General features: G+C 36.6%; 1 protein-coding gene across 2 annotated transcripts; it reads right to left on the bottom strand.

Annotated features, from left to right (window-relative positions):
- Positions 1-1254: 1254 nt before the first annotated feature.
- Positions 1255-15917, bottom strand: zfand5a (zinc finger, AN1-type domain 5a). Of its 2 annotated transcripts, none has more exons than XM_034035844.3 (6): positions 15759-15917; positions 10208-10370; positions 8763-8874; positions 8341-8444; positions 6518-6646; positions 1255-3278 (listed from the first exon to the last, which is right to left on the bottom strand). In XM_034035844.3, exons 2-6 carry the CDS (start codon positions 10350-10352, stop codon positions 3130-3132), a joined length of 639 nt encoding a protein of 212 aa, XP_033891735.2. In that variant the 5' UTR covers positions 10353-10370; positions 15759-15917; the 3' UTR covers positions 1255-3129. The 2 variants fall into 2 exon arrangements, with proteins under 2 accessions (XP_033891735.2, XP_033891734.2); XM_034035843.3 differs by lacking the exon at positions 15759-15917 and adding an exon at positions 15542-15751.
- Between the last annotated feature and the right edge of the window lie 1453 nt (positions 15918-17370).

Here is a 17370-nt window from a genome sequence, read left to right as displayed (position 1 = left end):
CTTGCCTCTTGCTGGAAAAACATGAAACATGAACAGGCCTTCATCTAACAAAGGGCAGGGAATAAAAGAGAATACCTACTCCTTAATATTGTACATTAACTATACAAAATGAAGATCACTGAGCAACAAAGCTTAATTAGCTTGAAATCATAGTGTAAACTGTCAACTCAATGCATGTATAAGCTTACCTATGTATTTCTCTTTTTATTTTATATAAGATTTCACAGAAATGGATCATGTCTTTATTTCAAGAATTTGAATCCTCCTGAGGTAAAGCTTTGGGAATTGGGTTGTATATCACAGATTAATTTATAATAACTTTACTGGGAGAGTCTTAAATGTATTGGCACCCCGAATGTATTGAAACCTAATGACTTGCATTGCAGTGCTCGAGTTCTGACATTCATCACTAAGTTTATAAAACTACGGTATATTTAACAACCCAGGCTCCTATACCTCACAAACTGACACAGAAATTAGGGAGTTTATGCTTGTTCAACAAACCTGTCACTCCTAACCCAACACGCCTCATAAGCTGGTCATTTTCCTGCGGTCAATGCTATTTACAAAATTGTGGGGGCATGATGCAGTTGTTTTTCTTTTTCTCCCGAGTCAATGTTCCATCTCTTTTTGCCAAGTGCCCTGCCTAGTCACACAATGTACACCAGAAATAAAATATGAATGCACTGCCAAACCGCAAACATTTTTAAACCTGCCTTGCCATTTCTTACAGCCAATTATATAAACCAAGAGACAACACTGTGAAAATATTCCTGGATTTAAACAAGATGTAGCTGGTGTCAAATTACTGAAAAGGACTAGCTTTTCTGATTTAACGGTGTCACACTGTAGTGCCGTTGCCCTTCTTACAACCAGATCTCACTACAAATCTCTTTTTTGGCAGCAAGAAAAAGAGGACTCAAGTAAAACAATTCTGTTTAGTTTTATCTTGGTAGACACTTTGGGGAGTTCTGTCTTTCACCCTGTGCGCGCGCCAAGCTTTAAAACCTTTGTCTTGTTAAGCCGGAGAACATAAAAGAGCAGTATCATCAGGAAGAATTCCGCTACTTATCTTGGTTTTACAGACCTTACTCTATAGTACATTATCCTGGGATGTGAATCTTACTAATAAATTGACCTTTTAAAAAGTACCACATTTTCTTCGTACAAGACAATGTTGCATAAAGATGGAGGAAAGAATACATGCAGATTTCCATTTACAAAACTGATGTACACAGAACATCAAACATAATATCTCACTGTACATAATTTTATTTACATAATACAGTTGAGCATTAATGCTGGGTAGCAAGATTATATGTAATACATAAATAGGAACACACTTTTTACAAATTTGCATAACTAAAGTGAAAATAAAAACAAAATATTAAAGCAAAACCTCACATTCCTATATTAGAAACAAACAGATGCCAGGCAGCCAAATTTATATAATTATATATATATATATATATATATATATATATAAATATGAGACGAGAATATGTTACCACACTGATAATTTGAACTATATAGGTATACATGTATACAGGGGTCAAATCCAAGATTTTCATATTGCAACCAGCTGGGTTTTGACAAGGGAAGGGTACAAGCCCCATCAGACATCTAAAGTGGACTGTGAAAAACTAAAATAAAAGAAACTTCTACAACTAATACAATTCTTTAGAATGGTTTTCATTTAAAAATGTCCACTTCTAGTGTCGCTAAAGTTTTGTAAACATTTTATTCAGTGTACACTCAGGGAATATAAAAGGTGTAACAACCAGGGCTTAAATACATATTCTGCTGTCATTAGCATCATGAATTTTGCAGTTTATCTCTTCAGAGAAAAAAAAAAAAGACTTTATTTTCACCTGTTGGTTTATTTCTTCGCTCACTGTTCATGAACCCTGTTAAAACACTAAAAGGTTCACTTGCTTTGTTATGTGCAATAAGATCCTACAACAATCTTGCGATTCTTGCGGCACATGAAAAAAAACATGGGAACAGGGAGTTCATATTACTGGGAATACCCTCTGTATGCAAACAAACGTGTGTGTGCATGAGTGAGTGAGAGACAGTGCATCTCACATACCCATTATACACACACACAAACACTACATATGTATCAGCACAACCTCTAGACATCACAAAAATTAAAATAATTTTGAACAAATGTGAAAATATTGAACACGCATTAGTGAAGTATATTGCCATTTATACACGTCAGATATTTTACATTGTTGTAGCTATGCAACCCATGCAATACACCCAATAATACCCAACTTCTACACCCAAGTAAAAGACAGACTACTGGGCATTGTTTCAGGTATCAAATCTCCATCGCAAAATGAAGAACTACAATAAGAAGTTATATGCAGCAATCTTATATAGTCACTAGCCTACTCATTTCATTGTGCACTGGCAGCAGAAGTAGCGCTTCAAATTGACCAGTGATGAAATATGGCACAACATAAATTAAGGTATGTTTAATTACTTGTTGAGCTACAGTTAGACAATTCAGAAAGCAACAGAGTGACATTAAAAATGTTGCTTGGTTGAATATGTCGTTAATGAAGAAAAGGCCAAGGACATGAAAGATAGGATTATGTGTGTTTAGATTTGCCTCACCTTTGTCAGAACAGAACTGTAAAACAATGAATAGAACATGCATTGTATATCTCTGGTCTGTCTCTGTAACTCTAGCAGTAATACAGTTGGTATTTAGACAGCTATCCAATCAAACAGCAACAACATTTTGATAGCTTTTCTGTACAAAAAGAAGCAAAACAATGAATATGAATATGACGAATATCCAATCCCACTTTTGGCATGAAGATGAAGGCAAGTTTCAAGAGGAGAGCTATCAGAGTCTGAGGACACAAAAAGAAACTGTAGGACAGTATTTGAGATCTCCTGAAATGATGCCCGGGGCTGCAGGTTTTTTTTTTTTGTTTTTTTTTTTTTTTTAAATCCAGGAGGATAAACATACACCACAAACAAAAACATTTTAGAACATTTAAAATAAAACAAATCATGCATCTGCTCTGTATAGGATTTTCAAGATCAGAATCATAAAAAAAAAAAAAAAATAGTCCTTTATCCACACTGTTCAGCATAAGGTTTTACACCTTATATTCTCTGGATCTTGTCAGCTACAACAACAGGGTTTTCTTTCCTGATCTTTTCTGCAGCTTCTGCTTTGTAATCATATGGACAGTTGTGCTGGTCAGAGTATCGGTGAAGTCCACAGAACAAATTTCCACAGCGACAACCGAAACCTACCACAAAAGAAAAAAAAAAAAAAGGAAAAAAGGGAGTCAATGCTTTGTATTTGTCTTTTCATGTTTTTTCTTAATGAAACTCTGTAGAAAGATTTATCTTTTACTGTTCCATTGTTGCAAAAATATTTGTATCAAATTTGAGAGAGCAGATTCTTAACATTTTCCTAATCTCATCTATAAACATTTATAAAAAAAATAAAACGCTGTACAAGTTGAGCATTTAAAAATGGCCCCAATCATGTCCTCTCACTGGATTGCGACCAGAGGGGGGACTACAATTCGCAAGAGTCATGGGGTGTGGCCGGCCAATATAAAAAGGGTCAACACAGACCAGGAAGTGAGGAGAGAGAGGCGTAGAAGGTGGTGAGGCATTGGGGAGTGTGCTATTACTGTTTTGTGGATTTTGAATTGATTTACTGTGTATGACCTGGACCGACTGAGAACCCTACTGGCTGTGAACTTGATTTGTACTGAGAACCCGATTTGTGAACTGACCCTTGATATCCCTGACCCTGTGAGCCGTGTGTCCAACACGACACAGGGTAATAAACATACAAGCACCGTCTTGTTGGAACGAACTTTATTTGTGACTGTACCTTCTGGTGTGTATCTCCCATACCAATTTGTGTACAAGTTTGCTTACCAAGCAAGAGCTTTGTCACAATAATTTAATATATATATATAGATTATATATATATATATACACACACACACATATACAGTGCCTTGCAAAAGTATTCAGACCCCTGACCAATTCTCTCATTACTGAATTACAAATGGTACATTGAAATTTCGTTCTGTTTGATATTTTATTTTAAAACACTGAAACTCAAAATCAATTATTGTAAGGTGACATTGGTTTTATGTTGGGGAAATATTTTTAAGAAAAATAAAAAACTGAAATATCTTGCTTGCATAAGTATTCAACCCCCAGACATAAATATTTGGTAGAGCCACCTTTCGCTGCAATAACAGCTTTAAGTCTTTTGGGGTAAGTATGTACCAGCTTTGCACACAGTGTCGGAGTGACTTTGGCCCATTCTTCTTGGCAGATTTGCTCCAGGTTGTTCAGGTTGGTTGGACAACGCTTGTGGACCGCAATTTTCAAATAGTGCCACAGATTCTCAATGGGATTGAGATCAGGACTTTTACTGGGCCACTGTAGGACATTCACCTTTTTGTTCTTGAGCCACTCCAATGTTGCTTTGGCCTTGTGCTTGGGATCATTGTCTTACTGAAAGGTGAATTTCCTCCCAAGCTTCAGTTTTTTAGCGGACTGAAGCAGGTTCTCTTGCAGTATTTCCCTGTATTTTGCTCCATCCATTCTTCCTTCAATTTTAACAAAATGCCCAGTCCCTGCCGATGAGAAGCATCCCCACAGCATGATGCTGCCACCACCATACTTCACTGTAGGGATGGTGTGTCTTGAGGCATGGGCAGTGTTAGGTTTGCGCCACACATAGCGCTTTGAGTTTTGGCCAAAAAGCTCTATTTTGGTCTCATCTGACCACAAAACCTTTTCCCACATCGCAGCTGGGTCACTCTCATGCTTTCTGGCAAACTCCAGACGTGCTTTCAGATGGTACTTTTTGAGTAACTGCTTCTTTCTTGCCACCATCCCATACAGGCCAGCGTTATGCAGAGCTCTTGATATGGTTGACTGGTGCACCATTACTCCACTCCCAGCCACTGAACTCTGCAGCTCCTTCAAAGTGATTGTTGGCCTCTCTGTGGCTTCTCTCACAAGTCTCCTTCTTGTTTGAGCGCTGAGTTTTGAGGGACGGCCTTTTCTTGGCAGTGCCTGGGTGGTGTGATGCAGCTTCCACTTCCTGATTATTGATCCAACTGTGCTCACTGGGATATCCAAACACTTGGATATTGACTAATGATCCTTCAACAGTGGGGTTTTTATCCAGAAAATATGACAGCAACTTTAATGGTTCACAGGCGGAGGCCAATGGTAAGGTAATTGTGTCCTCGTTAGGGCAATTTCTTTCATCGGTGTAAACTGGGAGCTTCCACAGCACAGGGGTTGAATACTTATGCAAGCAAGATATTTCAGTTTATTTATTTTTCTTAAATATTTTCCAACATAAAACCAATGTCACCTTACAATAATTGATTTTGAGTTTCAGTATTTTAAAATAAAATATCAAAGAGAACAAAATTTCAATGTACCATTTGTACCATTTGTAATTCAGTAATATGAGAGAATTGGTCAGGGGTCTGAATACTTAAGGTATATATACACACACATATACATACATAGTATATATATATATATATATATATATATATATATATATATATATATATATATATATATAATATATATATATATATATATATATATATATATATATATATATAAATAAAAATCCAAGGCTGGCAATGGAACATGAAACAAACAATGTGATTTGTAGAGAAAGGTTCCAGCTGTCCTTTTATTGGAGGAATACGGACAGTTGGAGCCTTGTCACATATTCAAAATCACTGCTCTGCCTCACAGAATTTAAAGTAACGGTAGCCATCTTGTTTACAGATGTACAGTAAAGCTATAAAACTGACCAATTTCCAGCAAATAAATCCCCAAAGTTGTAAGCAGACATACAGATTTGGATGAAGAACAATAAAAAATTAACGAAGATAAAATACAAAAAAAAAAAAACCCTGTCTTTATACTCACTCACCCTGACTTTGTCACTTCAAATAATGTATTTAGCAGTTTGTAAATGGTACAGAAAAACACAAAGACACTTCTGCACATTATCCTCCCCTCCGACACAGACCTTGAAAAATTACTGAAATCCAAGACCTCGTTAAATATATTTTTATTCCTCCCATCTGTTCTGCTCAAACAGTGACAGGGGAAAAAAAAAAAAAAAAAGCTCCATGCCATCTCAACTCCACCCCCTGGTGTACCTTTTCAATGGCAATGTCCACAATATCAAAAATAAAGATGTTCTTTCTTTTACATGTTTTAATGAAATTAATTCTCAGCTCAACTTAGTGTGCAGTTCAGAGTTATAACTTTATTGGCGTAAGGATATTTATATATAAAAAAAAAACATTTTTGCCCTAAACATGATTTATGCTTTTTTTTTTTCCTTCAAAGCCACTGTTTTACCTGGATTATAAATACCGTAAGGCCCTTCAGGGTGTCCATATACGTTGAATATTCTAGGTCTATGGACACCCTGTTAGGCCTTATTGCATATATCTATCTCCCATCTCACCTGTTAGGCCAACCTTCTTTCTACACATGAAACACCTGTTCTTCCTTGTTTTGGGCAGTTCTGGGGCTGTTGCTTCATCACTTCCTGGTGCACTGGGGTGGGAAGCTGATGCAGTAGGCTGAGTTACAACTGTGAATGAAAGGGTTATATGAATAAAATGAATAAGGTTACAATCTTTTGAGCGGATCAGTTTTGTAGGCCCCCCATCCACTCCCTGTATTTTTTCTTTTATTATTTTCAGTTGAACCATAAAATAGAAAAGCAAGTCCTGAAAGAAATGTCTCATTTGAATCCAATGATCCCGACAACATTTTGAAATATCTGTCGAACACCATTTTCACACAGAAATGCAGCTACTGCGCCATCGCTGAAACGTTTTTAACGAGTGTGTAAAATACCCTTTCACACAGCATGAAATTGCACAACCTATGCCGGTGTAATACAGTCTTAACCCTTTCACACAGCCAAAGAGATTGTGCAAGTACAACTTTCAAACCTGTCAATCAACAGACTGTTCTCATGGCAACAACACACTGTTCTCGTGCAATCTGAAACACCGACAAGACCCAACACATGCAAGCAGCGCTTAATTTGTAAAGAGGTGCCGGAGCGCAAGCAATGACAAGAATACCGACCCTAAGAAGCGCATATTCAAAATCCTAACATGTTTATTTGAAAGAGTATTGTACGTACTTGTGTTAGATGTTTACAATCACGTATTCTACATCATATACAAAGTAGTAATGCGTGCAGAGAAATTAATTAAAAGGCAACAGGACAAATAATTAAATAAATAAAAAACATATATACATGTTTTGTTATGGTTTTACATTTAAATGGTTTAAAAAAAAAAAAAAAAAATTAAAAGGCATTCAGAGACACTCCAGAAGGACAACATTTTTCATATTTTGTTGTGTACTTCTCATTTAATCAAACCAAGTAGTGCAAGAAGTTGCTTGTATCGTTCATGACGTTTTTCAAATTAAGTAAGCTTATTTGTGTGTAAAAAACGACAATAGAGTTGCAGCCAGTGTCATCTTACTTAAAGTTTACTTTAAATTTAAACTAGACATTTATTGTGGCTCTGCCTCTGAATCATATACTTACCTTTATGAAGCATACCTGAGATCCTATCATAAATGCAGCCCTGTCAGTTGTTATCATAGATAAAGACTGCTTGCTTAACTGGTGGCCTGCATAAAATTGCTTTATACTACTGTATAAAACACTGGCGTCTGCACTGCCTTCAATTGTAACCATCTTTAGGGCTACTAATTTTCCCCATTCTTGGGAATACCAAATTCCGTTTTTAAAAAAATTGTCAATTCCTGATGGGTCTCCAAGGCGGGTTCCCTTTTTCTGGAGAAAAAACGACTAGAGACCTGTTTTTATGTCTTTTTGATGACATTGGACCGGAAAGGGAAAATTGCAATGTCGGACCAGGTCCGACATAGGACCGCAAAGGGTTAACATACACTTGCTTCATTTCATATGTTGATGCATGTGCGTCATGAAAAGCAATACATATTTATTTATTGATTCATATCGTGTCTGCTGATCAACACCATCTTAGAGAACACTTTGCTTGCTTCCCGAGGGGTGTTCATTCAGCCGGAGACATGTATGTATGTATGTATGTATGTATGTATGTATGTATGTATGTATGCATGCATGCATGTATCTTTTTTTTTCACTTTGAAATTCAGAAGGCCATTTTGAAAACGCTATTTAAACAGTTGTAGTAACGCTGTATTTTTCAGAACCCCGATACTTACTCTTTAAAACCTTATAGGATAATGATTTTAAATTCAAACAAACCTTACCTGGTTCTGCTGCCTCAGCTTTTGGTGTTGTGACATTTTCCTCTCTGGAAATGCTCATTTCTGTCATTTGTTGCGTCACAGGCAATGAAGCTGCCGGCACACCTCTGACAAGTACAGAAGAGTTCAGCAGTTACTTCAATGCAGCATCTTTCAGATGATATTCCTCTATACTTATACCCACATACACACACTAGTAAACACCTGAGGTTATTGAAATTACTCAAAGTAAAATAAAAATGCTTTTCAAAACCACACACACACACACACACACACACACACATTAAATGAAATAAATTGTTTTTTACAAAACAAACTACTGACTACTGACACTAGTCTTGGTGAAAGGTTTTCTTTGCATCCCACCACCACCTTTGGATATAAACCCTCATGATGAAAATGTCAAGATAATCTCCTGGACTCACCTTGATGTGTCAGCCATGCTGGCGGAAATGGCTTCCGAGTTACTTAAACTAGCTTCTATTCTCTGGATAGCGGAAGCGTCTGAGGTAGGACTATTGGAAACACTGCTAGTACCTGGAGCAAAGAAAATTGACCTTTAATAGAAAAATACAAATATACATAAAACTTATGCAGAACATTATTCTAGAAGCAATCACACTGCAATTGCTTTAATGTCATGGCAAGGTTTAAAAGATCTGTCACTACAAAACCCAGAGTCCTGCTTTAGTTCCGATATTCGGCTTGTTTGTAATGTACAATTTCAGATTATCAACAAATTCCCTGAAATATTTTAATTAAAATAGAAGTTTCACTGTCCTTTCATAGAACAGATGAACAACTGGCATAACCCCAAAAACTCACTTTACTAGAACAATAATGGCTACATTGACCCTTCAATGTCCTGTAATGTTTTAAGCTGGGGGGAGGGGTGTCACTCAAAGGAAACACACTTCCACTCTAGTTTAATTCAATATAACCTTAAACTAACACCTCCAGTAAGGTAATATTAGCAATGAGATTATGAAGCATTTCAAACAATCTTCAAGTTCCTGTCAATAGCAATGCCACATTTAAACAGCTAACACCATCAGCTGTACTAAAAAAAGAATTTAGTTAGTTAAAACATTTATACAAGAATATATTTCAATTTTAGGTTGTAACAAACCTCCTCCTCACAAGCCAAAGCACACAAAAACACAAATGCTATTCAAGTCGTAATGACACTTCAACCAAGAATCCACTTGTCAACTCAAACATAGGTACGACACATCAACTGTAGTATTCATTACCCAAAAAGCTAACATCCTAGTTTCGACCATACAACCCTGCTGGTTTATTAGTGGGCCGTCTCCATTATGTCCTGCATTGTTTTGTTATAAAACGTACAGGACAAACAATTGCACAGGCAGATCAGTATTTTGAAACTGTGCTACAACTGAGCAAATGTACAAAGTGATCAGTCTGCAAAACAACATGGTAAACCTGACTTAAAACAGTTAGGGGTCACTTGATGCTAGACATAAAGCTTACTGAACTAGGGTACTGATACTGTACCCATAGAAAGTGGGGTGCTTGGTGAAAGGCAGAATTATTAAAAGGGGTTTTGTATTGAAACACCATCACAGAGAAGGCAGTCTTACCCTTTTCACCCTGTAGCAGTACAGTAGACGGTGTTATGAGAGACACGACTAGCTTGATCGTGGGCCTACTGATTTTTATTTTTTTTGTGTAAAAAGTGTTGACATTATAGCTGAGAATGTCACAGACAAAAATGTCTAGGCCCTAGATCTATGAACAAATGAAGAATTATAATTCAGTACAATACACCTTCACCTACTGTAGTGAAGTGAAACCTATTTACAATGGCAACAGTACAGAAATGTGTGGATGCTGTAGTTAATCTTACCCATTGGACTAATTCTGCCACTGCTTTGCTGCCTCTGCAGGTGCTCCTTGTAGCATACCGAGCACATCCCACTTGTCCTAGGATTACCATAAAAGCCGCAGCCCATAGCGCACAACACTGGGCTCTGGTTTGTCTCCTGGGCCATATCTATATGCTGTAGAAGCTATAAAAAATTAAAAAAAAAAAAAAAAAAAAAACACAGAAAAGGCCATTAGAAGCTTGAGCATACCCAGAATCAAATGACTTTGTAAAACAAGTTATTAGTATCTTTTTTTTTTTTTTTTTTTTAAGCCAATGCTGCAAGTAATTTTGCACACAATGAAAATGATTAGGCCTATCCGATAATATTACATTCTTAACAGGAAAGTGGACCAATACAGTTTCCTGAAAATCCTTTGTGTGAAAATATCTCAGAAGTAAAAACAAGAGAGATATGTTGTCAAATATTAAAATGTGACCTAGAAGAAAGCTGCATTATCTGTCCTTGGTGTCTAGTTTGGACAGTCAAGATATTATTATTTATTTCTTAGCAGACACCCTCATCCAGGGAGACTTACAATTGTTACAAGATATCACATTATTTTTACATACAATTACCCATTTATACAGTCGGGTTTTTACTGGAGCAATCTAGGTAAAGTACCTTGCTCAAGGGTACAGCAGCAGTGTCCCCCACCTGGGATTGAACCCACGACCCTCCGGTCAAGAGTCCAGAGCCCTAACCACTACTCCACAGTACTGTTTACAAAGTGTCAGTTCCTGTAATGCTTACTTTTATTTTTGCATGTGTATATGCATGTCAATGTAAGTAAATAGGTATCTGTGTTAATATAAGAAGGGATTCACAAGTTTTCAAATGAATCAACAATGAGAATCATGTTTGCTTGTTATGTAAAATTTAAAACACTAGTATATTCTCATACATGTTTTTTGTTTGTTTACTCTAAATCCAAGCCTTGTCATCTCCTTCTTTGTCAATCAAAGCAGTGTGGGTCTAGCCCCCACCCCCCTCCCCAATCTCTGCAGAAAGCACACAGATGAAGATTTCTGTTTTCTCAAAATGAAGACATTTCTGATCAAACATGTAAAGTTTGAGAAATGTACTTAATTATGGAAATCACACCTATCACTATTTCTGTAAGTGGGGTCTTTTTAAATCAACACCACTTTTTATTTTCTGCACTGATTTTAACAGGGGGTAAATGAATTAGATAAGTGAATAAATTCAGTAATTCGTTTACTAAGAATTTGCCTGTTCCCCTGTTCAAGCTGGAGCTCCATAAAATGAAAGACAACCAAATGATTTACAGCAACAGTCCTCATCTGATAACAGTGGGCTACACAAGCACCAGTAATTACATAAAAAAGCACATGTCTGAAAGAAACCACTCAGTTACTTGTCTTTTCCCCCTAGAGCTATTGATGATCAAAGTATTTCATTCTTCCCCAAGGTGCTAATCAACCAAGTTTGAGCAGTTGTTTATTTCATTGTTGTTTACAACATAGTCTGTATGATGACCAAGTTAGTTCAAACTTAATCAACAAGAAACACAGGGTTTTTACACCACCACCTTTATGCTCCTAAATGTGTGGAGCAGCTGCTGTCAGATTGGCAAGTCTGTTATTTACATAGTAAAAATATTTAAATCAACAGCATTTCAAAATACAAATTTACATAACAATACTGATAGACTAAATAAATTAAAAGGATTCCTAAAATCACACCAATCCAAAAAAGGCAGCAAACTCAAAATAATGAAACATGTAATATAAAAGTTTCTACAGTTTGGCTAAAGTTGTTTAACTGCAAATAAAGCAATTAAGTATAATTAGTATCATGTGAATATTAAAAGAAACTACAATTCAACAACAAACGTTTCGACCAGAAGTCTTTCAAGACACTGAAAGACTTCCCGTAGAAACGTTTGTCACTGAATTCGAATGAATACTCACTCTGCTGCTAGCAAATTGATTGGAAACTACAACTTTTTTTTTTTTTTTTAAATTAACATGATACCATAACTAGGGCTGTGTTAAAAGGTTTGTTTGCTAGCCAGGAATTCGAAGGTAGTTCTAGACCTTCAAAAGGTTCGTCGGGTGGCATTCATACACTGTATGTTTTCTTCCTCTCTGTTAACAGAAACCGTTTGACAATGTGTGAATACTATAAATAACACATTAAATATCACTCACATGCAAAATTCTATCTTTTGATTTGTATAATGCATATTACTAAAACAAAAGTTTTTGTATTAAAAGCCACTACGAAATCGTTGTATGTAACAACTCTATATGGCACTGTTGCCTTGCATTAGAACAGGGTATATTATGCTTCAGTAAAATATGTACCAAATACTCCTCCCCCTCTTCCAACTGCAAACTGTGGAAGCAGCTTTTATGTAGGCACAACCAATCTGGGATCAATTGACAAGCTACGAGTAAATTCATATTACAGGTGCACACCACTTAACGGATCCTGTTAGAACGGAGTTCCGTTTACAACATATTGAGGAGGCATGTCCCTGACAAACATGGGTTTTAATGGGGAATTTGGTTAAACCGGAATCACTTATACCGTTTAATACGTACAGCTTTCCTGTTCCACATGTAGATATTTTGCACAAATAAGGTACATCCGGGACAGTAAATGACAGTCACGGCGGCATTTGTGACGTCAGACAGGAAAAACAGTTGCTGTTTACTTTTATTCTGTTTTTGTTGACACAGCCGTTCTACAGTTTAAATGTGTAACGTATACAATTTTTATTATTAATTTTTATTTATCAAATATAACATTTGTAAAGTGTTTTGTACAAATAATAAACTCCCGTTCTTTGGCAATTAAGCTTTCTTGTATTGTTTATAATTAAGGTACTTATGTTCGCAGTTACATACAGCATTTCGAATTGTGTTCACTACATACTTCATTTATAAAGTACTGCTTTTCATAGTCCCTTGGGGTCCGTTAAGTTCAGTGCGTCTGTATAATAATAATAATAATAATAATAATAATAATAATAATAATAATAATAAAAATAAAATGTTACTGATAGCCTGCTTGGAACGGTGACTGTTAAAGCTTTGTTTTGCACTCGTCAGCTGCAGTTCTTTTAAATTGCAGCAATAAGGTGCTGCTGCAATGCAAGCTCAGTCTGTGTGTGTGTATGTATAATAAACAAACAACGTGCATTTATATTTAAATTATAAAAACACGAGTACTGTTCTATATAACGTATTTTTAAACTACAAGTGAATGTTTTATACCATGTGGTTTACCTGTACAATGGGTCTTTCAATCAAATAAAAACTAGTAGCTATGGTAACGTCACCTGCACATTATGCAAATTTAGTTTAAACCTTCAAAGGTCAAAATGTACCCCTAGCCGCCCTAGCCAGAACATGGGGAACAGGCACAGTCGTTCAACGTGTTGCTCAAACGAACACATTGTACATAACTCTGGATTATCCCCAGCTGATTTCAGGTTGCTGCTCGAAGAGACAGACAACCGGTCTTAAATTCTCACTCTGTTGCTCGCCCCCTCAAGATTGTCCGGCGGTATCTCTTAAAGCCTAACCTCAATCACGTGTGTACCTGTAGATTGCAAAATCTCTCCGCAGCTCTCACTGTCACTTGGGCGCGACCTTAGCTTTCGCCTGTCACAAGGCTTCAATGTGACGTGTTGATCTGGAGGCTCAGATACATAAAACCCAACCAACATGAGCTTCTGAAATCAGCAGCTATTTTTATCTCAGCGGCTGCATGTCAGACAGTTCCTACACAGAACCGCAGCCTTGAAGTGCAGTACGGCACAGAAAAGGACAGACTAATCTGCACTGCAGCTTCTCAAATTGCGGTGGGAAATATATGTTCATCATTTAGCAGTGCACACCCTCATGGAAATGTCAACACCGTCGAAGACCCCGACTTCAGTGAGAAACGGAAAATAAAAGCAGAACAAAGGTTCGACTGGTAATTCCCCCACAAGCCACACCTGAACGCATATTGCTCACATCACAGATCTTCTCACAGATAGAAAGTGCAATTTACTAAGCCTAATTTGAAAACGCACACTAAGTAAATTAGTTGTAAACGGACACAATGTCATTTGCCACAGCCACTCGTCAAAAACATTGAAAACGAACTGCTAAATCTGGAACAAACTTCACTGTACCACTGCTTTGCCTTGACCAGCGTCACGAGTCAGTACTGCATTGCTATACATTGTCCACCGATGTTTTGTAAATAACCACAAAACATTAATTTGAATAAAACCAAAAAAAATTCAAGACGCTAATGAACTGTAAATAAATGGTAATTGCGTCAAACATGTACTCGCTGTGATGCCAATTCTTTATCCCTAATATTACTAAAAACGCAGAAAACCGGTCATAGCCATTCCGTTGTTCGACTAGTCGAGTCATACAGTAATAAAAATGAAACGAGCTAAGTTATTTACTTATTGTTATAAACAAAGTCAAGACCCTTGAATAAAAAATAAACTGGCATCAAGCTTAAAAATGTTTTTTAATTTGTCTTTTTGCTCATCTGGCATAACCGGATAAACAGTCGAGAACTTTACAAAAGAAAACAAATGTAGTAAAACGTTTAAAATACTTAATGGCTAGCTAACGTAACACAAAATAATAATAATAATAATAATAATAATAATAATAATAATAATAAAAGTCTATTAGTATTAATACAGTATTACTTTGTTTTGTCCAGTATGTGAAAAAACAGCCAGGCCGCAATTTATCCTTCAAAAAACACTGAGTCACGGATGCTATGCAACGCTAACAATTTAAATTTACACCAAAATTACAAATATTGGATTGAATAAAAATCTTAAAATAACAATATACCGTCTAAATGAAATTGTAGCCACAACACTTGCTACTTTGAAGTTATACATTCAATCACAATTTTATTTCATGCGAGGCTCTCTGTGCTTTGTCCATATTTTCTTTGTTTCCTGTCTCTTCCTGTTTTGATACAGTGCAACACATACAGGTCTGGACAATTCTAGTTTCTTCTTTAGAGAATCTCTTATCACGTTTCCCAAAAATCATAATAGTTTACTAATGCCCGATGGTCATCGTGTTTAAAAAACGATACTTTTACTGGTATAATTTCCCAAGCTATTGCATAACCACTATTGCTAAGGGAAAACATCTTGCTTCTTTGTTTAACCATACCATATGCCAGAACACTAGTATACCCCTGTGCTATTGGGACAAAAAAGGACATACACCAGTATTAAGACTTTTCAATACGGTAGCCTATTTCAGGTCTTATCCTTTTCATTTTTTTTTCTGTTTCACTTTTAGTTTTACCTGCTTTCTCAGCTTGTTCGTGTTCACACTATGAAAACGTGATAAATCTTGATTGTATTCCTTTTTTTTCATGAAGACATAATCCATAGCTTCCCCCACTGGAAGAATACTCGTATATTTACTGAATTCTCTCTTTCATCATCGCTTTCTTCTGTGCACAAACGTTTTGTTAACTCGGGATACAAAAAAAAAAGTTCTTTTTTTTTCTTCAGCTTACCTGTTCAATTAACGTCAGGGGTCTGTATTCGGTATGTGGTTCCTGGTTATCTTCCTTTTATTGTAAGCAATCTCTTTCCAGTGCTTCGTGGTCTTCTGTGCCACTGGTTCCTATAATAATAATTCGGTGTCTGTCTCAGTCTCTCTGTTTGTTTCCTTCTTTAGTAAGAGGAGTGGCGCTGACGTCACCGAAACTCAACGATATCCCCTGATTGGATGACGGGAGCTGTTCCGCGAAGAGTACAGTACAGTCAGCAAGTACAGGCAGGGCAAGGGAAAAAGGGCTTGAAGGAAACAGTCGTCATCACTATCTCAAGAAACCAGACAGTACACAAATGCACATACTGTTACTGAGCAATAATCCTTGGTGATTGGGAAATACAGTGCTAGGAGCCTACATTACATAGCGTACTAAAGGCCAGAAATACATGTTCTAACAAATACAAAAAACAGTTGTTTAGTTTGTAGGCCAAGCTAAGGACAAGTGCTTTTTGAAAATACTGCAGTTTGGCATTGTTGCAGTGAACACATTTGGCTTTATTTTTGTTACCTTTGTACAGACTGAGAAAAAGAAAAGTATTTTTTTTCTTTTATGGATGAGTGTATTTCATTGTTTTCTACCACATGTAAACATATAATGGGATCATGCTTTGGTTTCAGTTAGAACCCGCTTACCATGTATCAACAGATCTCTGATAAAGCACCAGTACATACAGTAGCGGTGCTCAGAATTATTGGGACACCCCTGTTTGTTTGTGGTGCTGGGGGAGGGTGGACATTGCCCGTTTTACTCACAGGCCGCCGGTATCACTTATATGTTAATGATTTTAATGAGAAAACCATCTCACAAGACCAAAGGTGCCCCAAGATGTTATCCAGTTTTTAGGAATGATTAACAACTAGGGGTCATTTATTGCCCTTGTAACCCCAGTCAGACCCTGTTTACGAAACTTCTTGGTCCTGCTTAGTAGATCATTGTTCCCCTACAACATGGTCATATTGTCACAAAACCAACAAAAGCTGATGTGTAATTAACTGGTTTCTTTTGGTATTTTTGTCAGAGTAAAAAGGAAAGCCAATTTAAAGGTTGTATCTGAATAATTGGTGTGCCCTTACAGTACTGTTAAACCAGTTAAGATAGAAACTTCTGGGCAGGCCAGTTATTAAATTGATATAAAACATATCAGGCCACTTAAAAATAGTGCTTAATTGAAAACATACACTGAAGCATTAAAACCACAAGAAGACAACACCCTTGTGGATGAATAGACCTGTGCAGTCCAACTGAGGGATATTGAGGATGGAATTCAGATTAACTTTCCCAAATAAATGAGAAATGAAAAACAAGTTGCATAACCATTGGGGTCTTTGGGAGTGGGCAAATATTACCCTACTAAATAACATGCTAACTGCTCTGTGCTGTTGCTGTCATTGCTGCCTCCTAGGATACTTTCATTTTAGCAAGTTCCTCCTGATAAAATATTTTAATACAAATAAAATAAACACATTCTGGTAGCTACTCTTATATAATGTATGCTATGCTACACTAAAAGAGACACCGTTCCAATCATAAATGCCTTCTATGGCCCAGGTAAGCACTGCTGCAATACTGA

The sequence above is a fragment of the Acipenser ruthenus genome, chromosome 1 (assembly GCF_902713425.1).
Source record: "Acipenser ruthenus chromosome 1, fAciRut3.2 maternal haplotype, whole genome shotgun sequence".
Lineage (NCBI taxonomy): Eukaryota > Metazoa > Chordata > Actinopteri > Acipenseriformes > Acipenseridae > Acipenser > Acipenser ruthenus.
Note: the sequence above shows the minus strand (reverse complement) of the source record. Positions and strands in the feature narration are given on the sequence as shown.

What these genes read in the sequence shown, in the direction of transcription:
- zfand5a (XM_034035843.3), bottom strand. Translation starts at nt 15,628, where the DNA reads ATGGATTATGTCTTCATGAAAAAAAAGGAATACAATCAAGATTTATCA. An exon ending in TGGCAGAATTAGTCCAATGG is followed by an intron (nt 8,875 to 10,207) that starts GTAAGATTAACT and finishes TCTTTGCTCCAG; the next exon opens with GTACTAGCAGTGTTTCCAAT. An exon ending in AAAGAAGGTTGGCCTAACAG is followed by an intron (nt 3,279 to 6,517) that starts GTGAGATGGGAG and finishes CTTTTGTGGTAG; the next exon opens with GTTTCGGTTGTCGCTGTGGA.